Source organism: Vanessa atalanta, chromosome 17 (assembly GCF_905147765.1).
Source record: "Vanessa atalanta chromosome 17, ilVanAtal1.2, whole genome shotgun sequence".
Classification (NCBI taxonomy): domain Eukaryota; kingdom Metazoa; phylum Arthropoda; class Insecta; order Lepidoptera; family Nymphalidae; genus Vanessa; species Vanessa atalanta.
The window spans coordinates 4264964-4288507 of record NC_061887.1 but is presented as its reverse complement, the minus strand read 5'-3'; the positions used below and the strand labels follow the sequence as shown (position 1 = coordinate 4288507).

At 31.6% G+C, this 23544-nt stretch overlaps 1 protein-coding gene across 7 annotated transcripts in view; it reads right to left on the bottom strand.

Moving 5' to 3' along the window:
* Positions 1–23544, bottom strand: part of LOC125070592 (potassium/sodium hyperpolarization-activated cyclic nucleotide-gated channel 2) — a 242130-nt gene that overhangs the window by 83460 nt on the left and 135126 nt on the right. For all 7 annotated transcript variants that reach the window (XM_047680517.1, XM_047680521.1, XM_047680516.1 and 4 more), the window contains one exon: positions 2625–2836. In XM_047680517.1, the coding sequence (XP_047536473.1) occupies positions 2625–2836 (212 nt within the window). The remainder of the gene's footprint in view (positions 1–2624; positions 2837–23544) is intronic.

Here is a 23544-nt window from a genome sequence, read left to right as displayed (position 1 = left end):
CTGAGTTTAATGATGACGCAACTTTTGCAACACCGTGTTTTATAAAGAACACTTTCTTATTTCATTAAGCAGTGAAATGTTTGTCTTTTGTCGTAATAGCAGTCAAAGACCGTGCTATCTTATCAGCTCAACGCCATTGGTTACAAATTTCAGCTGAATTTATTACTATTAATTAAAATCATTGGGTAATACTTTTTTTATCAAAAGCACGTTCGATTTTAACCATTGTAATGATGTAATTGTTACATTCAATTAATTTAATGTTCTATCATTTCCATAAGATACATTTGTAATATTATGAGAACATCTTTACTGAGGGTTTTGTTCAGCCCGTTTGTGTAGGTAACTCCCACATCACATATGCTACTAATAAATAGAATTACATAGTACTGTTGTGTTCCGGTTTGAAGAGTGAGCCAGTAACGATAGACACAAGGGATATTCAACAGCTTAGTTTCCAAGGCTCGTAGTACATTGATTAAGTACAGAATGGGTTATATTTGCTAGTGTCTATGGCCCGTGTTCATCATTTACCATCAGTTGGTCCAATTACCAGTCTTTGTACCAATATAAAAAAAGTATCGGGTAAGCTATTATAGAGGGGGGTAAAAGCTTCTAGGGGAAGGGGTGCGTCTAAAGGTAGATAATCCATAGACAATATTTAGCCTTATATATTCACAATAGCTCTAATCTTTTAAAAGGATTATAATTGATGATTATAAAGGATTGAGTATACTCAAACCTTTAGAAGAAAAAAATAACAGATTCGATTGTATACAAAGAGGCGTAAGTCCTATTGTGGGATATTCGTAGGCTGTTACTTATACAGGTATAACTTAACTCATTTTGACTTTAATAGGTATGATATTAGTGAAGGTCGCAGTTTGCTTTAATAGTCTCGAAGGACGCAATATGCTAATTTAAAATGGTTAATAATATTCTCATTCGAAGTTAATGTTTGGAATTTTAAACGTTCATTATAATTTCATAATTTATTAAATTTTGGCATGATAAAGCTGAATACGCTTTACCGTATTTAAAAATAGGTAAAAATAGCCATCCTTTTTTGACATTCATAATGGCAGTTTCCACTTTTTTTTTATATCATAGACCAGTATGTTTTACGATGGGTTTACATGTCAGTCACCTCCTCGTGGTGTACCCTGGGCATCGGGGCCGGCTTGAGCTTGCTCGTCGGCCACGGCTAAGACTGGCGGGAGGGATGCCGCGGGGCTGCTCCTGGTACGTCCCTGATCGGCGTCAGGGCGGACCATGTGAGTGTCCTCGTTGGCTAGGAGGAAATGGGAGGGCTCGCTACTCGAGCCTCCCAGGTGTTTTACACCGGCGGTCAGCGGCGGAGCCTACCATCTTATCAGCCGCAGGGCGTCAGCTTCGTTGACGCCCAGCCTCCAGTGACGGACTCGGGGGAGTACGCCACATTCCCACGTGGAGGACGAGGGGGAAGGCGCGCAATAGGCGCGCTTTCCATGAATATTCAGCCGCCTTACGGCAGCTGCCGCTTGTGGGGTCGCGGTTGCATGCCCTTGGCGATCCCCTGGCCTCACCACCCGGCGGCATGGTGGAAACCCGAGGAGGACGTTTTAGTGGGTCGGACAGGGCATTAGCACTAGCGTGCCCTGGCACGGGGCATTACATACATACCCGGTTGGGGGCCCGGTTGTCCCCCCGACCAGGCGGCATGCGTAAATGCATTTCGAAAAAACCAAAAAAAAGGATGTTTTACGTTGGTGGGAATATACGAAATATTTCCTGTTAATAATTGTCTATTTTTAGGTAATCGTCAGTATGTCCCGCTCTCTATCTATCTATCTCTCTCTCTCTGCAGGATAGATTAAACAATATTTTGCGTATATTGTGAGATAAAGTTATTAAAAAAATTGTATATTCCGGCCACAATCATAATTAATCGTAAGTAACTGATGCAGTCTAAGGTAGATTGCACTTGCCTAGAAGCTGCCTATTCCCTTCTGGCCATAATAATAGAGACCATTTCTGGTGGTGAACCGTTAAGAATTTCAGTACTCTTGCCGAATAACAGTTACATCGAAAACTAAATACAATTGAATAAATGCATGTAATGTATATCAACGAATACCAACTTCAATATTTTATATGATCAGGTTAATCCTTTATCAAGTAATACGCCTCATTTATCCAAGTTGTTTTTCTATGTGATTTAAATTTATTAAGTAGTAAAGCTAAACGCATTTGAGGTATTTGATTATAGGAGCGTATATCTTGGCCAAGGATCGATGAAATGACCTCGTGGAGACGGAAACCTGATGTTACAGGTTGTTTAAAAGTTAAGACCACATATTATAAGACTGTCCCTATAAATTCTAAGACGTGGGTTCATAGTTCATGGGTTCAATTGGTTAGGATCATAAATTAATGCAGTTTTTCTGTCAAGCCAGGTTTTTTATTGTTGGCTGTGCCTCAGGGAACACGTAAATCCATTGGTACTGCACCTGAACTCTGTCCGGTCGTGATGAATTGTTGCCCCATCGGATTGCAAGAGTAAGGAGTACATATTGAGTTATAACATCACAGACATGATAACATCGTCTGCGTAGTTTTTAAGAAATACCATCAAAAGTACTAACCAAGCAGTAGGGTCTCGTCATCGAGCGCTGTGACGAGTGAGTCGGTGCAGCAAGTGTTGGTGTTGTCGATGGAAATTCGCACGGAGTTGCAGTCCGCGGGCGAGTGCGGCAGCTGCTCCGCCGACTGCGCTGCGACCCGCCCGTTCGCAAGTCGCAGCGACGCCGCACGCCCGCCCGTGCCTGTCGCCGCGCCGCCTCCACCATCTTCGCATCTGCAAATATATTAGACTATTAAAAAGAGAAAACCATATATTAACAAGGGGAGTCCTTAGATAAGAAGCATAAAGGTTAAATCATTATATGTCCATGAAGTCGGACTTTACTGTAGCTTAACTTAACAATTATATTATTCTTAATATGACATAAAAATCGACTCAATAATTTCGACACTTCAGACAGTTCTGTAAATAAAGGAAACCTTTTAGCAAAAAACTCAATTGAGTTATTATTTACTTTTATACTCGATTTAACGTTATTTTTTTATTATATTGATGTTATTTTCATTTCTTATAGTTGAAAATGTTTTTTTAAATTCCTAACCGCATTGCTCAAATGAAATAGCGCTTTTTAGAAAGACATAGTTTTCCATGAATAGTGTTATCTTTAATTTTTTATGAAACCACTAATACTACTAATCGTAATTTTTTCAAATTAAAATAACTTCAATGGCAAAGATATCAAGTAATATTTATCTAACGAGTGACAAATTTCATATATCTATATGAAATTCGTTTTTTTTTAAATTATAATGGGAATGGATGGAAATGGGTGACCATTAAAAGGGCTTTTTCGATAAAATTCTCCTTTTTGGAGTCGGTATGAAAAAAAACAGCGTGTAAACTATGTTAGTAAGTTTATACAGATTCGGGCAAAGAATTAATATGTTATATGTAAAGTTGTCTAAATATATCCTTCTCATAAGATATTAAAATCCGTACTCGTTTTTACGTTTATTGTTGTGTTTTAAAATATTTTTACGATGCTGCACGGAATTATTACAATTTTTATTTGACAGTAAATGAACGTCCGCTCCCGATCGTGATTCGTGAACACTGCGAGTTGCGTGAATTATCTTACTATTCCGTATAACATGAACTGACTAGCAAACTATTAGGTTAGCAAGTTCTACGCACTCCGTTCATATATATTAAATACTCTTGGCTCTTAGTATAATATATTTTCGTTGTATTCATATCAAACAGCGTGAGTAATAAGGCCATAGTGAACAAACGTTGTGCGTAAACACGAAGCAATGTCCGGATACGTGAAAATAGCGAATATTTGACGTTCTTCTGATTCTTTTAAATTTCTTACATTCGACATTGGCTATTCACCTATCGTTAATGCGCTTTTTATAGCGCGTAAAATAACACATTACTGATTTAAAAACATGTTTGTTTCGGACATGTATCATTTCTTTAATTAAATAACAATAAATAACAGAGGCCGCCATGGGTCACGCGCAAGTCATATTTGCTCCTTAATATAAAAAGGTATAAGTGTTGTTAGCTGCACAATTGTTTTCGGTACCACATGTACACTCTATGTTCCCTCTCTTTCATAGTCCGATGGGATACTAGTAGTAAGAATTTCATTAAAGAAAAAGGCAATGAGTATTTAGCCTGTCCCGGGGTATGAATCTCTCTCTAGCTCTAGCTCTATTAGCTAGCTAGCTAAAATCAAAATCAAAATATACTTTACTCAAGTAGGCTTACCAAGCACATTTGGAATAAGGCATGCAGATTCTATCGAGAAGAACCGGCAAGAAACTCAGTAGTTACAATTTACAAAATTTAAAAGTACAAAATCATATTAATTAAATACATTAATATATATATAATATTACTACATAAAATAATACTATATATTTATAAAATACATTCTGTCTGGAAGTCAACAAGTATTAGCTCCACGCTTTTTTATTATCTATATAATCTTGTATTGAATAATATACCTTCTATACCAGTGTATTTATATAGATCATTATATATAAATAATTGCATTGTTTGTGAAACAAAAGAAATTACAAATTACCAATAGCTTCATGTGGAACAGATTTCTAATATCATGACACCAAAGTTCTTGCTCATCATGTTCCCTGCAACTGCAAGTGTTATATATGGATAATGATTTTTAATTGGACTATTGAAGTTGTATTGCCAATACGTTGCCAACCTCATCATCTAAATAACATCCTTTGGCTATGGTAGATAAGTCTATCGGAGCTTACTGCCGGGTAAATCCACTCCAATCTCTGCTTATAGCTCAATTAAATCTTTTATTTTATTATTTGCATTTCCGTTTGCGATCGTAAACAGGACTTAAAATATTGTCCATTTCATACCAAAATATATTAAAAGCCGTTTCTTTGCTTTATATACAGTATATTTGTTACAAAAACAGTGAAAAATTTGTATACAATAAAACTTTTAACACACCATCAACATTTCTTTGAACCTATTGCATGTTGGTTGTGATATAAATGCGTTTGGAAGAGTTTGCGTAGTTTCTAGAAATTAGTTTATATACAAAACAACGACGTCTAATTTTAAAAATAGTCTCAATGTTCGAAATTTAAATAAAAAATAGATTAAAAAAATACAATATGCATTACAAAATTCAACTTAAAATTAGGATAAATATTGTAAAATGAGCATGCAATGGTCTTGTTAATATCACCTTACCTTTTATTTTTGTTTAAAATTTTCTCATAAAAGTAAATCAAATGCAAAAGAAAATTATATGAATTTGCTTTATACGCTAAGATAACATTAATTCAAAATGCATTAAAGCCATTTTTATAGATTACGCTAATGAACGAAAAATAATAATATTCGCTAGCGAAAATGTATGATATGTATCTTTGAAGATTTACTTTATTTTAAAAACCTTTTTCATCAAATTCCAATTCTATCTCTTTGCTAGACACTCAATACATTCATACAAAATAAATCGCCTATTGGATAACTATAATTGTTCTGTATGAATTATAATTATAATGGTTTAGATGGAGATAACCTAAGCGTGTAATGTTGTAGGTATTTGTAATGCATATTTACCTATTCTAATATCAGTGCGAAAGTTACTCTTTGGGTTAGCTGTCTGTTACAAAGCAACTGAATTTGATGAAATTTGGTATGAAGCAAACTTCAGCCCCAAGGAAGAACATAGAATACCTTTTTATATCTAGGCGAAGCTGAGGTCGAACACAAGTGGTTAATAAGAATAAGTTTGCTCATGACGAGATTGCTATTTTCCCATCGAACAAGGCGGCGTGAACGCATACACATTGGCTCACGTCGGGCGTGTTCTCATGTTTTAGTGATAAATACTAAATATTATGTTTCATACTGTTTCTTACGAATTCGGCCGTATGAATTTAGATTTGATTTGATTTGACTATAAACGAAAGGAGAAATACGCTTTGTTTGTTTGTAAAGTTATCGTAAAAAATAATTTTGAGATTAATTTCATTTAATGCATAGAGTACAAACATTTAAGTATACTAGTGGGTCGCCCGCGGAACTTTGTTTATTCAAAAGATTTTTTAGTTATTTCGAAACCTATGACAGGTTTTGTTTTGATTGGATTTTATTGTAAACTAAGTCACTCATTTACATTTGATGTTTTTTTTTTCTTATCCAGCCGTAGTACCGCTCGCTCTCTAGCCGGCCAGTAACTTGTTTCCGCTCCCTAAAATTATTTTTTTTGTTAGATTTAGTAGATAGCAATGAAGAATCTTCTGTAATTTTCAGCACATCTACGGCTGCAGCACTTCAAAATGAGACCATAACCGATTTTTTATGTGCAGCTATCGTTCTGTAATCACTGGGACAAAATTTTCAGGGTACCAAACCTGGAAAAGTATTTTGATAAAAAAAACATTTTTTTTATTTTTTCTTAAATGACTTTGGCGTACGCGCCTTATTGCGTTACTCTTTTCTGTATATATATTAAATGTTATATAGCAGATAAAAAACACTATAAAACACGATAAGCAGATATTTGTTATTATAAATCTTAATTTGAACATTTCCTTTGAGATTAATGTATTAGCTAATAAGTAAATATACACTCTCGCCAAAATGCAACGAAGAACAGCGACGATTATAGATTCATTCTATTAAAGGAAATTGAATTCCGAATTGATGTTTTTCCTTTAAATTAATATACTTTTTCAAAGTGGCGTTTCATGGTAAGTGATCATCGACGCGGCTATAATTCGGACAGTAAAATATATCGATCATTCCTTACATCGGCATTGCGTCGCGAACCTTGGGAATTTATGTTATACGCCTTGTGCCTGTTATTACAGTAGTTCACTCACTCTCGAAACTGGGGCACAGTGAGACAAACTATTGATGTACAAGTTTTAAGTTACAGAATAATTGATGGTTGAGTTGTATCCACCCGGGTCCTTTGTTGTATCCATCAAACCCCGTATTATTTAAATTTGTCAAATTTATATTATTCGCACAATGTATTCGTTCAAATTAGAGTTGTCTCACAAATTACTAACTATTAGTTTATCTTTAAACTGCTGAGAAATATATTTCTAAAATTATAATTAAATAACTTATATAAAAAAATGTGTTCATATCAATGTTAAATAAATTATAATTTCAATAACAAGAATAATTACTAAAAGTGTATGTATTATGAAATTATGCTGAACCGTAATTGTTATTACCTATCTCCTAAATTATCGACCATACGATAAAGTTACGATTTTATTGGGCAAACGTCTATTCGGCTACATTGTTACAATATACATTGTATAAATTCATAAGCAATATATTAAATACAGAAACTACAAATTATAAAATGGCAATACAAATAATTGAACTATAAATTTACTAATAAATGAGACATTAATATTTACGATCTTCATATCATTATTATATGTTTTGATATCATTTACGTAATTTAACAATGAATACTCGTCATTTTTCAATTGATTACGATTCTAATAATTATAGACGCAAGGGGCACAGTCGATGACTTGATTTCGATTCCTTGATTAAAAGTTGATTAACTGAAATATTAAAAATATATAGTAATGTGACAAATAACCCAGTGCTGGGAAAATATCTTCTCTATTAATTGGATTATTTGATTCCAGTGCGAGTCAGTGTTACATGAGGTAAAAATTTTAACCGACTCATGCAGGTTTCGCGCTTTAATGTGACATTTTAAAAATAGAATTATATTTTTTTGTTTCCATATATATTATAATATTATTGATATTTTTTTTCTGATTTTCCTCCTTTTTTAGTTGTTTGTTTTCTAGCAAATTGAATTATATTTTTGAGTTGGCATTGTCTGTGTCCTCGAACCTGGTTACATAAAATAGTTATTATTTTTATATGTTTCATATATTAAGGTCTGGTTCTTTAGGCCACTTACTTTAGACCACAATTTAAAATAGATGGCGCGTGAGTCATGTTCTATAATTTCACATTACAACACAAATGTACACGAATGATTTACTTAACGTCAATAAAGATCTTTATTTGTTAATGAATATTAATAAAATAAATAAAATTATCGGTAATAGCTAGCTAAAAGACTACCTTTTAATTTTTCTTCTAATTTAATACGATAATATGGTTTGCCTTCGAAATATGAGCACCCATAAGTTTCGACTTACATGACTAATGCTCACAGCTTCACTTTATTAGAAAGACGCTGAAAATGGGACGAAAAAACTTTTCAAGAGGTCGAAAAAAATTACCGACAGTTAGACGGTACATAAACCGTTCCAACCCAAAAACCGTAAAGAGAAAAATAACTAGGATGAAGATATTCTTAAGAATATTTTATTCTTTGTTAGAGTAACTGAGACGAGAAAAAGAAAATTATAATCTATATAAAGGCATATACGTCCAACCAACCAATAAAAAGGTCAAAGTACACTCACTCATTCATAATAAATCCTTTAGAAGTAAACAGAATACTCGATTTTCAATTCAACGCTGTTAACTTTTCAGCTGATATTGATAAAACTCAACGGCATAAAGGAATACCAATTTATGAAAAATAAATTATGCCTTTGTTTCTGAAATATATAAAATAACACAACAATACAATGATAATGAATTTTTATTACATATTAATGTAAAATACTGTAACATAAATATTCGCAGCACTTACAACAGAAAATAAAATAATTGTAATTGATTTTCCAGTTAAAATAAATCCCGGAACAATGTTCCATTTCGAAATGAACCGAAACGCCGATAATTCTCCAAGGAGATGTTTGTAGTTTAATTATCTACATTCAAGGTTATTTGTATCTGATATGTTACTCCCGAGGGATTCGCAGTATGACGTATGACTTGCCTAATGAAGGCTTAATGTTGGATTCTCCTGCCACAAACTATTTTACCTAGATACGTCAGATTACTTGTAAATATTTTACAATGTTCAGAAAGGTCTTACCATTGTTCTAACATTTGAACAGACAATATTACACAAATTCAATTTACTCTAAGTAATTAATTTGTATTCGTTTTGATTTAAATATTTATTGACTGAAATAAAGATGAAAAAAAATATTCTTAATTTGAATAACTCTTCAATTGAAATACCAATTCGGGAACAATTGCAATATTAGCTAGAAGCTTTATGGCCCGTTTTTTGTAATAAGAACGTTCTAGTTAGAGGTCAGTACAAAATGGTTTGAATGAAATGAATATTCAGGTGAATTGTGTAATACTGAAGCATTGTGGATACGACAAGGTCCCTTAATTGTTGTTTTTTCGGACAATTTTAATTGGAAAAAGTGTGGGGACTGGTAATAAATTTAGTATAGCGGAAAAAATTTACAGGCCCATTTGTAATTTTATTTATAAAAGTAATTGCGTATGTCTAAATGGTATTTTTCAAATAAAGAAAATCGTCAAAACGTTGTCTAAATTTTTTTAAGCAACTTTTCACGGCCACACCTATGTTTTATAATTAGAATAAGGTGACAGTGATTTAATAATTAATCTGACAGGGAAGTCAGTAAATAGATCGTAGTTCTTTCTTTAAAATTTCGATTATAAATATAACGTAGGCTGAAATTAATGATTGCTACATAATTTCTATTGTAACTATTCGTTGGGCTTACATTCTACCTGACGTACCAAAGGGTATGTCCAACCCTTTTTAATTAATGTAACGTTTTAATGGAACATGATTGCTATCGTAATCGGCTTTGATTTTAAAAGGCATTTGTATTTGGGGTCGAAGTTTTACGAATTTAGTGAATCACTGTTCAATGAAATCATGCAGTATTACATTTACAACCGCAGTGATTAGCTTATAAGTCTGTAGAATTATAATACCGGGATCCCGGGTTCGAAACATATAAAATTTAGCAGCCCGTAGTTAAAAAAACTATTATTAGTATTAGTAATTAGTATTAACGACTGTGCTTCTGAAAGCACTAAAAACCCCCGGTCGGTTGATATTTCTTCAGTCATGTAAAATAACTGTTCTATAGAATTATGGGACTGGAGTCTGCAAATTTGTTGTTCAAATGTATCCAACGCAGCTTATTATTATTATTATTGGTCCTTGATTTTCAGTGTTTCTCAAATATTTCATCAATAAACGCGTGTAATACATTCGATGAAAGACAATAAGACTATAACTTACCGTAGTATACGTTTATGTGTCAAATTAAATCCTGAACCTTCGGGCTATTGTCGTCTTTATTCTTTACATAAGCTTTACAAAAGAGCAAAAGAGAACACTTGAAAAGGAATACAGATTAAAAAAAAAACATTAATAAAGCTCAACCAATACTAGTTTTCAAATTTAAGAAATAAAATATTTAAGGAAATAAATTACAAAATATAATAGTAGAACTATCAAAACTATCATCAATCAATGACAGCTATCATTAATTAATATTTTTAATACAATAAATATAAATTAATTAATAGGGAGACGAAATACGTCACTATTTATAAGCAGATTATTATACGGGACGCAACAAATTTTAATGAATTATTACTATTTAAAGGGAAATGGTTACGTTGTATATCATTTATTGAACCTATCGAAATATTTCTATGAATTCGTATGCAATGTACAACTTTAGAGCAATAATTCATTTCCATTCATTCATGTCTCTAAATAGCTTTCTATAATCTGAACAGCTAAAAACAACTTCGGACTGTCGGTATGGGTTGTATCGAAACTACACCTACATCGTTATTTTTATGTAAAATTTAGAATCACTCTCAATTGCCATTTAATTGTTTTTAAACTCCTATAAATAGCACCTTAAAGTCTGTTGGAAATTAAAAAAAAAACTTCATGACGTCATATTCGGACAAACCAGACGATATGGTTTTTGTCAAACTCCTAGCAGAATATTTTAACGAGTATTTCAAACAATTATGTGTAATTTATTTAAACAATATAAATATACATAAGATACATAAGAATTAATTCTATTAAGGCCTTAATTATATAGAAATAAATATTAAAAATACGTAATCTGCTAATTACGACCGTTTGGAATGGTAACAAATATGCTGGCAACATTTCACCGTTGTAACGCAATTCAGATCCTCTGGACAAAAAATGAATCAGCCTTTCTGTCACCAATAGAAGCAATAAAACGAGGAGCATGACCAATACACGTTTTAATTTTAATTTAAAAATTGTCATTCGTCCAGTAACAGTTATATTGTTAACTATAAGTATTTTATTTGAATAACAAATAGTCCTGTTCGCTGGTTTATTTGCAGCGATACTCACATAATATTGGAGTACTTGTTTAAATACACGAAGTCGTGAAGCGTTAATAGTTAGTTGTTTATATAATGAATGTATGCACGATATCCAGAGCAGATGGTACGGGAATTGCGGTATATAAAATACACAGGGAAAATTGTACGTTATTTGTCTTGTGATTAAACGCCTACAGGTGGAAAGGTCTGTAAAATACATGTGTCGTTATTATGTTGCATTTTATATTGCTGATTCTTACACGTGACATTGTTCGTATTATAATTGAAAGTTGTTTCAATTCTTCTCCTTATTGTCCTTTTTCTTTGTCTTCTATATTTAAAAAAAAAAACTTTTTTTATGTTTTGGGCCAGTGGTCGTGGTCCGTCCGTATCTTAGAGATTCCTGTCAGCAATCTTGTTAGAAACCTACTTGTAGAATCGAAAGCTATGTTACTTTGAAAAGTCTCTTATCAGTGTAAGAACACATTTGATGTAACTCAGAATTAAAAACATTATCTAATAAACAAAAAAAAATAAAAGTTTTAAAGTTGTGAAAATCAAACTATTTATAAGTTAATAGATGTTAGCACAGTATAAGGAATAGTAAGTAGTGGTGAGGTGATCATATGTTATAAAGTGATATATTTACCAGAGCCGAGATGGCCCAGTGGTTAGAACGCGTGCATCTTAACCGATGATTTCGGGTTCAAACCCAGTCAGGCACCACTGAATTTTCATGTGCTTAATCTGTTTATAATTCATCTCGTGCACGGCGGTGAAGAAAACTGCATGTGCCTAATTTCAATGAAATTCTGCCACATATGTATTCCACCAACCTGCATTGGAGCAGCGTGGTAGAATATGCTCCAAACTTTCTCCTCAAATTGAGAGGAGGCCTTAGCCCAACAGTGGGAAATTTACAGACTGCTAATGGTAAAAAAAAAAATTTACCAGCCTGCCTTCAAGATAAAAACAAAAATAATTTTTCGAGAAGATTTTCAATAACGATTCAAAAACTCCAAACCTCTCTGGACTCCATTAGCTTTGATTAAAAACGACATGCGATCTGCGAATTACTGTTATACGATTCTCTTTAGATTTTTGCGAATGACACAAAAAATATCGTAACTAAGTCTTAATTTTCTTCCATAGACTATTTAATCTATTATATTAGTAAGAGATAATCTACTGTTATTGTTGAATCGTACCTATTTTAATGTAGAATAGGTGTAATTACAAGCACAATGGGCAGGAGAGCTACGTCTCATTAGTGTAAATGCAATGGCTTTGTAAATAGCATAATATATTTAAAGTATTCCCTTTTGCAAGTTATACCAGGTAGCTTCTCTATTCAGTAAATCTTTAGCTATTATTGTTTTATATATATATATAAATATTTTTATAATTGATGTATAGATTCAGTTGAAAGTATTATACCTCTTGGCTATTTGTTTAGTGCCTGATTTGATTTGAAAAATATTTTTACTTTTAATAGCCCAATTATTTCAATTCTGAGGCTATTTAACATCATGCTACGGGCGAAACCTCGTCCTTTCACCCGGGTAACACGTTGAATTTTACTGCGTCACGTAGATTGTAGCATTATGTTAAATCGCCTCAAGAATTGGACTATCAAAAGCAAAAATAATTTTCAAATCCGACTTGTGTACGATTCGGTTTTATTGTATTATTATATACAATAGATGATATGTATATCTACATCTACATAGTATAGATGAAGTCAGTTCCTCTACCTTAACTTGTCAGTTCGAAATAGCGGTTTGGATTTTTATAAATATAAAATAAAGTATTTTATTATGATTATTATTATTCAATCAGTAATATTGTAGGTTAATTATAAAATATTCAGCAATTATTATTTTAATTTATGGACACGTACAAGTAACTATGTAAAAGTAACATGATCGTTATTTATTTACGTACAAACTACAGGTAAACTGCTCCTGTTAACGATAATGTGTATTTGAGAGCCGAGATAGTCCAGTGCTCTAACGTCACACAAAACTTTATCGCAGAGGGTTCTAACCCAGGTGAATATCGCAGAATTTGCTCAAGAAACAAAACAAAAACGAATAAGTATTACTTACTTCAAGACATAACTGAACACATGACTAACTATAAAATCTATGTAAATGTAAAGAATATATAAAGCTATTATTATTTTAATTACCGTTATTTACATAGTTCTCATTTACTAGTATTCAGTTTTTTTATTCTTATTTACAATTCTGAATTCATGTTTCAACATAAATTACTTATTTTAGGAGCTTTGAAGAGCTCGTCGGCTATAGTACAATATTGAAATATTGTATTGTTCCTACAATAAATAAATATATTTTAAAAATGTTAGTTAATTAGACAAGGAACTAAAACTCGACCTAGCTTACGAAATTTCGTCTTTAAATATTCTATTAACCGACCCTTTAATTTTATATTTAAAATGAGGTGGTTTTGTCGTTCAAAATTAAAAATCAGTATCAAAATATTCTTAAAAAGATTTTGAATCTTCATTTTACAGTTACAGATGAATTGTAAAGATGGCAACGATTCAGAACGTAGACTCTGCCGAGAAGAACTGACAAAGAACTCAGTACTTACAGTACAGTACAGAACTCCTTGCAACCAATTTAATTATAGAGTATATCATTAAAGTGCAATTAAATTTATATATATCATGCCTAGAAGTCAATTACTACTGAGTCCAGGCATTCGTTCTTATTTATCTTTTATTTTTGACCTTTTTGTTGCAATGTTCTGAACCATGCTTAAAATAAAATAATTAATAAAGTTAGATTCTAAGGAAGTGTGACCATACGTATTTATTAAGAATATATAGGTATTTTACTGCTGCTCATTATATATTGTAGAGGAAATGGTTGGGCGCCAACACCGAGCCGCTCCAGAGTTCATCTATATAGGCATCAATAAAATGCTTTGCTGTTCGATTTTATGAGTGAACTAGATCAATAAAACAAGGACAAGGGATATTAGTCCTTATGTCCTATACAAGTAAACGCATTTATAGTATTACACATTATATATTTCTTAAAGCGTCAGTGTCAATAAACTAAGATGATCAATGAATCTTCTATCATCAGCCCCAGGATACTAGTTGCACACGGGCGTCACAAGGGATACAGCCGCCTCAGCCCTCAATTGCGAAATGTTGAAATTCTACTTACTGTGATATACTAGTTTGACGTCATATACCTTTGAATGTTCTAATTTATTATTTCTAAACTAGCTGAAACTACGGCTTTACCCGCGCGAAATTTATAGAAAATACCTATAGCACACAAACCGTCACACCCCCATTTTAACTCCTCAGAGGTTGAATAAATAAAAGTACTCAAACTATCTCCATACCAAATTAGATCGGTTCAGCGGTTTCAGCGTGAACAGGTAACAGACAGAGTTACTTTCGCATTTATATTATTAGTATAGATATCACTTTTTGACATTTCATAATCGTATTCTGCCTTGAGTTTCGATGTTTTCTCAAAGAACTTTATTGAACGAAATAATTTTGGCAAAGGAAAAAAGCAAATCGCTTGCTTGAAAATAAAACAACTAACATACAGGTTTTATTTGAAGATCAATATAAAATTAAACTATCAGTCAGGTGTGAAAAGTTTAACCTTAACGGTTTTTGTAGTGGCATTTAACATGGCGATATTGTTAGATTAGCTAACCCTGGATGCGCAGGTCGGCACGCGACCTCGCGTGGTCGTGTCAGGGTCACACCATGAGGTGTTCTCGTTCAATAGCTTTCGACTTTCGCGAACTTTATTCAACGTTGTTCCTTGAAATACATTTATGTTACTATTATATCCTCATGTATTGTCAGTAAGACATTTAGCAAAGAATCATTGGGTACTGTTTAATAAATGACGGTACGCAGGACTCCCGATTTAGAATTTTCATACACTTATTAAAAAGCCTATATAAATTGTAGGCAAATATACTGATACCTACAAAATAAATTATTTTATAATGCTACTGAATTATACTGCCTAGCTGTTTAGAACTTTTTTCATACAAACGAACAATCGGTGTCTTCGAAATATCTAAATAATTATATAACCCTACTTAAGTTGATAATTATCAATAAAGCTTGGTTATTTTATCAACTAAATAAAAAATAAGGAATTTCATGTGGGTTGTTCATGAAATATAATATATAAAACAAAAGCGCCGTCTAGTGTCTAGTAGCAGAAGATTGAACGCAGGTAGCGCCATCTATATTTAACGTTGTGAAGCACAATCTCAGAAATTCCACATTTGCTCGAAACCTGAAATTTAGCGCTAGTGCGAAGTTTATATTGTTTCGTAACATTTATTGGTAGCTTCACATTTTCTTTAAAAAAAACATGAACTTTAGTACTAAATAATGTAATTATTTGATTGTTATTAAATATGTCCTTATAAGAACGACATAAAATGTTTCACATTTTCTATATAATATATGGTTATCACCAACAATGTACTACAATTATAACAGAAGGCGGACTTATCAGCAAACCCATAAGTTACATTACATATATATTTTATATACATTACAGGCGAGTACTCCCGATGAGGGACCGCCCGAAAAAGACATTCCCGAAGACATTACAATAGCAATAAAATCAACAGTATATATATAAGTTGAATAAAATCTCAGAACATGTTTACCTTATTTTAATTTATAAAGTATGTTATATTTAAATGTGATTCTATTTTACCACCGTATCTAAAAAAATATATTATATATTCAAAATTAAGTGAAAATAATTATTCATAATGTATTTTATCATTGTAAAAAACCTGTTGTCATATAACAGCTAATTAGAACAGATTTCCATATCATTTACATTCGTCATTGTGTTTAGAAATAGGTCACCAGATAAATAAATTTATATGAAAGCCCGAGGGTTTCGATAAAGATTGGGATTTATAGGGAAATTAGGCTGAAGTACATTTGTAAGCCATTACGGGGGCGGTGAGCTGAAATCGGTAGGGTTGGTTGACTCCTCAATATATGCGTAGCACTTTTTGTGACACAATTATTTCGATTAAAAAACATTTGGTTAATTATTTTAGAAGGCACTTATATGTTTAGTAATGCGGGTTGGTGGATACATATGTGGCTAAATTATTACACAGCTAAAGACATGAATACACAATTTTACTTGCTCGGATTTAAACCCGAAATCTTTGGTTCAGATTCATTTGTTTTGCTACTAAGGCATTAGGGTACATACGTGTTTTATAATTAATTTTATTCTTATTATTTATATTCAACTTTCAAACATGTATATGAAGAAAATATTACAATAACGGTTGATAACTGGTCAGGGCGAAATTATTAATTCGAGAACCTTATGCAATTTTTACTTTCGTTAGATCTAAAACAAGCCAACTTGTTATTCATCCTTTATATTCTATACATAGATTCCTTCTAAATACGTCCCACGTGTTTAGCTTACGTAATCGAACAAGGGTTGGGACAAGTGAGCTTCGGATTCGACCTAGAGCTTTCCACGTACTAATCTTCTAACATACTAAAATAAATTAAGACATAAGTATACCTAATATTGTGCGTAGTCACAGACAATATATTTGTATACTTAAGAAACATTATAGTTGCGTATTGATTTACAAAAATCAACCACCAGTATTGAAATAAATGTTACCTGAGACGAGTCTTTCAAAATATTTTTACAGATAAAATACATTTTGTTATTTTAAAAAGCAAGGGAGTGATTTTATTATGCCTGAGGTGTGCTATAAAACTTTTTAGTAGTTTATTTACAAAATACTTACATTATTTTTAATGTAAAGTACTTTAAACGTCAAATTATTTCTCAGCTAGCTACGACGTATGATAACAATCAGACTACGAATGTAATATAATATTATTATTAGAGAAAACAAAGCAATTTAACCAAGAGTTATGAATATCTCACTTAATTAAAAACAAAAGTAAAAACAATATACATTAATTAAATTCTAAAAATTTAAGTATTTATATTAAATTTATAAGTCGAAGTATGTATAGAATTTTGGCATGGTATATAAAATTTTCAGGATCAGCTTCCACAGACAAACATGTTGTAAAGCGATAAAATTGTGAAGCTTAGGCTAAAAATAGCCGGGTCAATAGAGGGACGGCGGCGCCGTGTCTGCCGAACTCTAAGCAAGGACGCTTACGTAAAGGACTTGAAATGCTTCGAAGACTTCATTGCAAAATATATATGTAATACGAAATAATATATGAATGTATTTATGTAGAACATCATTTTCGTTATTAATAATTTGATATTATTTTTTTATATTGATCTATCGTCTAATACAAAAAAATACATTATATGACCACGATATTATCGAGTTCTGTGTTTAATTATTATTAATTATAAAAATATATACAGTTAATGGCAGAAAGTGATTGATTCATAAGCATTAAAATTAAAAATTTCGCTTTTATTATATTAGTAACATGCAGAATATTTTTTTTTTTTCTCTTTTTAATAACGTCCGTCAGGTCGAAGCGATTAAGTCGGAGCATCATTATTAAATCATTAAGGTTATGTAATGAATTATAAAACGAATAGGGTTTTCATTAGAACCGAACAAAAAAAATTATTTCTGTTCCCTTATTTGTATTTAAAAGTTGTTTGAACGTCACGTTACGTTATTATTAATTTAATTAAAAATACCTACAAATTTATAATACATAAAACGTAAGGTTTAAATGTTCTCGATATCTTGTAAATGAAAATTGAATCTACGATTATCTCATAAAGATTACGCATGTGTGCGAGTGAAAGGCAATCGAAAGGCTTACGTAACACGTTTATAGGTCAGGAGGCCGACAGTCGAAGTAAATAAATGGTGCAAATCTCGTTCCGGTTTTTTTTTTTTTTATTAAATTTTCTAGCCATCCTTGACATTTTATTAAACATGAAAGCAATAAAAATACATTTGCTTTTTCTGCGATCATTACCATACGATGACATAGAAAAAGTGAACACGGAATTGCTATTAACGTTTTTTATATATTCTTATCAAATAATCAGATATTTATAAATGTTGTTCACGTACCTATATAAAACTCTTATCACAATACAAATGATAGAAGCGAAACATCTTCAAGTATACAGCTCTCTTTTTGTTTCTCTATACTTTATATCTTTCTACTCTCTCATGTAACTAAAATTGCCTTAAATTTTACTCTCAATTCTCGTCTCGTCATTCGTTTATCGAATCACCGTTAAAGAAGTTTCAATTCAAAAAGTGTTTATTTAAAATTAGATACTACGTTCTATTTTCAAAATGTTATTGATTTTCATACGAAATTGTTGCTAGAACAAGATGGTTAGTCTCGTAGTCCCGTAGTAATGTAAGGTTACGACAGTCTGCTTGCTCTAGGGATCAATTGCTGAGTGAATAGACGTTACGAGCAATTTCAGAATTGTCTGCGTGCTATACACACTTAAGTGTTCCTCGGCTTATTTATTAATAGCATAATGGTATACACTACTATCGCACATTTAATAGGTTTTCATATTTTTTTATAGCATTTAAGATTAAATTTGTGAAAATTTTAGTTTAATAACTTTTAAAAATAAATCTGACTAGTTGTCGCTTGCGAATTTGCTCGAGTTTTAGATATGGGTAATCAGTTGTAAGGTGTGAAAAGATGTCCTTGGATTTTAAACAAAATTCATCAAATTCGGTTTAGTTGTTTATCCGTGAAAAAGCAACAGACAGACAGATATACTTTTAAATATACTCGTGTAATAGTAATATAAGTACATATATACTTTATGAAGTTGCTAACAAAAATGTTACTATATTGATATGATATTATAATTGTGCACTTTTTTATTATAATTATATATTTTTTTGTTTAATTGATGACGTTTATGTTACCTTATCTGTAACCGAAGTGTAATAGAAAAATTTAAAAGCACTAAATATATATAAGAACCAAATTAATATTTATTGCATTTCTGTTTTTATAAAATAATACTAGTTTCTGTAAGCAGTTATCACACTGGCCATTTTTCGGAGTATCTTTTGTCATATACTCGTCAATATTTTTATCCCAAGTATCACGTTCTGTCATCGTTAAATAAATATCTACTACTATAATATTAAAAATACTAATATCCTTGATTAAATTCATTGAGTGACTTTATGTATTGCGTAGGTAACCGTGTGACGTCATTATTGTTTAATGTAAAAGGCGTTGCTAAGTTTGTAGTTGATTGTTATTCTCGAAACATAACCTTAAGCTCGTAATTTAATTAATTGTGACTCATGACTCAGATATCTCTTAAATTAATTAAAAAGTGAAGTATATATACCCTTACAGTGTTAGTTATTTGTATTTAAAATTCGTTTTTATGTATCGTTTGCAAAGAGGACGATGGTATCGAATATAGATTTAGATGTTGAAAAAAAAACTACTTGCCGGTTCTTTTTTGGTAGAATCTACATTCCAAACCGGTGGTAGCTTTACTTTTAAAAGCCTACTTCAATAAATTATATTTTGATTTGATTTGATTCATTTATGTTTTCCATTTATTAATTGCAATTATAATTATAAAACTCCGATTACTTCTTTATTCATCATGAAAACAATCACCAACAAATACGACAGTGATATAAATTGTTCCTTTAGCAGTTTTGTATACAGTGTATATATTTAACGTTCTAGAGTCATTATAGTTGTAATAAATTCTAAATAATCGAAAATACCTCAATATAATATTTTCAAAGATAAATATATAGTTTTATTTATCGTTGCAATTAACGGCATCATATAACTTTAACAAATGGAATTTGTCCAATTTATCATAGAAATTTTGACAATCTATCACTACCTATGCCCTTTATCAGACTATATATCTATAATATTGTTATTTATATACCAGTGAAATTCTTGTAATTCGTGATCGTAGTACGTATGAATCTACGTAGGCGGCTCACGTAGCAACGCCTACGAACGAACGCGTAGATCGACAGGGTTCGGCTTTCTGAGTTTGGCATATTAATATTAATAATCTAATCATTGATGGAAGTTTTGTGCGTAGTAAGAAATATATATCAAAAATAAATTGCTGGCTTGTGTATTAAGTCTAGGAGATTTTATCGATATACCTCAAGGTTTAGTTTCATAAAATTCTATAACAATTTTCTTTATTGAAAGCTAATTTAAAAATGCCCTATATTTATAATTTATTTTATTTACTTCATCATTAGTTTCAAAATGTGTAGGGATATAAAATTATATTCAGAGATAAAATAATAATTTTGAATATTACGGCTATTAATATACACAGAGTAAAAAAAACTAAACTACACAAATTTTAGTAATCATTTAATGGTATGCATGCTCAAATAGACTTATGATGTTTTTGTATGGAGAAAAAGGATGTAAAAATTGGCGACTTTATAAGAATGGCAAACAGTTGCAAGCACAGGTATTGCCAAGTAGTTCAGTGGAACCGTGGCTTTTATATCGTGGCCTAGATCTGAAAATGAATAGTCTTGAAAATAATTCATCAAATAAAAATATGACCTACAAGTACCATTAAAATGGTTTTCATGATATAAATGCTAATATTTCTTCGAAGAATTCGATGTCCTAAAATATTTAAGATATGAATCAAATATGTCATGGAAAAATGCGGACATCGGGTTTCTAAAAATTATGTGACGGGGGAACATGATAAGTCATGTCTATATAGTTTTTCTTAATAAAGGCCCAATACGGGTTCATATAGACGCCTGTGGTATAATTTCGTCCGACACAGTCATAACCTAAATCCATACAAATTTTACGTGCTCTTATCTAACGTTGTGTACTAGGCAATTTTGTGTTTATATAAAAAATATTTAATGAAATATAAATTTAATCTTATTAAATTACATTGTGTATTGTACAATTACAGTACATTGTGTCTTAATAAATTACCTAGATTTTCTTATAAAAATTCGGTAGATTAGATAGATTCGCTTCGGTAAAAAAAGTTATCAATATAAAAGTACACTGTAACACATCGCATGGAAGTATAGATAAAATAGATCGTTTCTATATTTTCTCGGCGTCGAAGTTTCGAAGCGTTCGTTGGACGTGATCTGAAATCTTCATATTTCTCCCCCTTCGATACTTTTTTTTTTTGTAATATAAGCAAGGTTCTAGGATTTTCTTTATACAGTGATATTGAATTGTCTGGAAAGTTTTTCTACGAATATTTGAAATAACCAAAATAATTTTGGGAAAACATGTTGTTAATACCAATAACAAGACTACAAGTTAACATACATGTAAATAATAAATCAACATTAACAGTCTGTAAATTTGTAAATCTCCCATAGGCTAAAGCGTCCTCTCCCTTTCAGGAGACGGTTTGGAGCATATTCGACCACGCTGCTTCAGGTTGGTGGAAACACATGTAGCAGATTTTCGTTGAAATTAGACACATGCAGGTTTCTTCACGATGTTTTCCTTCACCGCCGAGCACGAGATGAATTAGAAACACAAAATCAGTGGTGCTTGCCTGGGTTTGAACCTGCAATCATTGGTCAAGATGCACTCGTTCTGACCACTGGTCCATCTCGGCTCTTAAAAATAATAATTAATCACACGATGTAAGTGACATGTCGATTCAGAGACAAAATTTTGTCAAGTAACTAGTAGCTACCCGTGTTTGCATGAATAGGATTATATCTTTATGAGGTTTTTCTATTGAAAGACAAACATACCAAGATAAAAAGGGTTATTTGGTTTTAGGCCTGAGTCTTTGCTGTCGTACGCAGAATTCCTTAGCGAAGGTTTATCACAACCTGATTATTGGTTTAGAAATGCAAAGACATCAACAATCTAATCATAATATATTGTGTTAATTTTGTCTTCATATATTATTTCTACGAGCCATGTTGCCAGTGCAAATAAAAAAAACAAACGAGTAATTAAAAAAACTTTACAGAACGAGTGATTGATTGATCAGAATGTTTGTCTGTAAGTAGGTTTGCAAATTAAAGGTTTTATATAAAAATCGATTCTGTTTTGTCTTAAATGAAAATAGTAGTAAAATGTTTACATTGAAATTGTTGCGACGAGACGGTAGATAGAATCGTTAAAGAGGTTCACAGATGAAATATCATCGTTTCAATAAAGCGATCGTTTTATAAAGAAAGACTTGTTATTTCGTCCAAAGAACTTAAACGTGTTTCAATATCTTTGACCTAAAAAGGACCGTTTCATTTCCTTTTTTTTATTCATGGGAAATTGCGTTAATCCAGTAACCGTTTTAGTCAAAAATGCCAAACGTTTTTTTAAAAAACTATGTCGAATGTATCAGGGTCAAAATTATTCAGCCAAAAATTTTAATGGCGTCCATTTTCTTCTTTGTTTTACCTAATTTTATTGCCGCAAAGGCTTTGACGTCATGGCATAGTAACATTTTGTACAAATAGGAAGTGCGCATAAAATCATTTCAAATCAATTACTGTCCATTATGATTTTTATTTGGTCTAGAAAAAAAACAGGTTAAGTGAACATTGGCTATATTGGCATTGGCATTCAACATATATGTATATTTCTAACACATATTATGATTTCGAAACATCAATAACGGAAAATATCTAACCAGCGTCAAAGTCATCTAATTATCTTAATACAACTAATGACATCACTTAGATATTTTATTTATAAAAAGTAAGCAGTTTGGCAAATGGGAAACCTGATAGGTAAGTGGTCACCAATAATATACATTGCCACTGTAAGAAATATTCAGTATAGCGTTATATCACCGAATTTGGGGACAAAGATGATATTTTGTTAGTAAATGTTTATAAATTACACAGGCTCACTTACCCTTCAAACCATTACATAAAACACTTATTTGTAAAATGCTGTTTGGCATTAGAATACATGATCCCTACCGAGGAGGGCTCGCACAAAGCGCTACCATGAAGTTACTTAGAAACACGAATAATTTCTTATATTTATGGTAATCTTAACAATATATTATTTAAGGAAACATATTAACAACATAACATATAAAAAAATCGGCATGATAACGACTTGAAGCATTTAACTACTAAAATTATAAAATTGATTGACTCGTGCCTCACATCTAAACAACAATCTAAGCTACACATAAATGTACGCATGT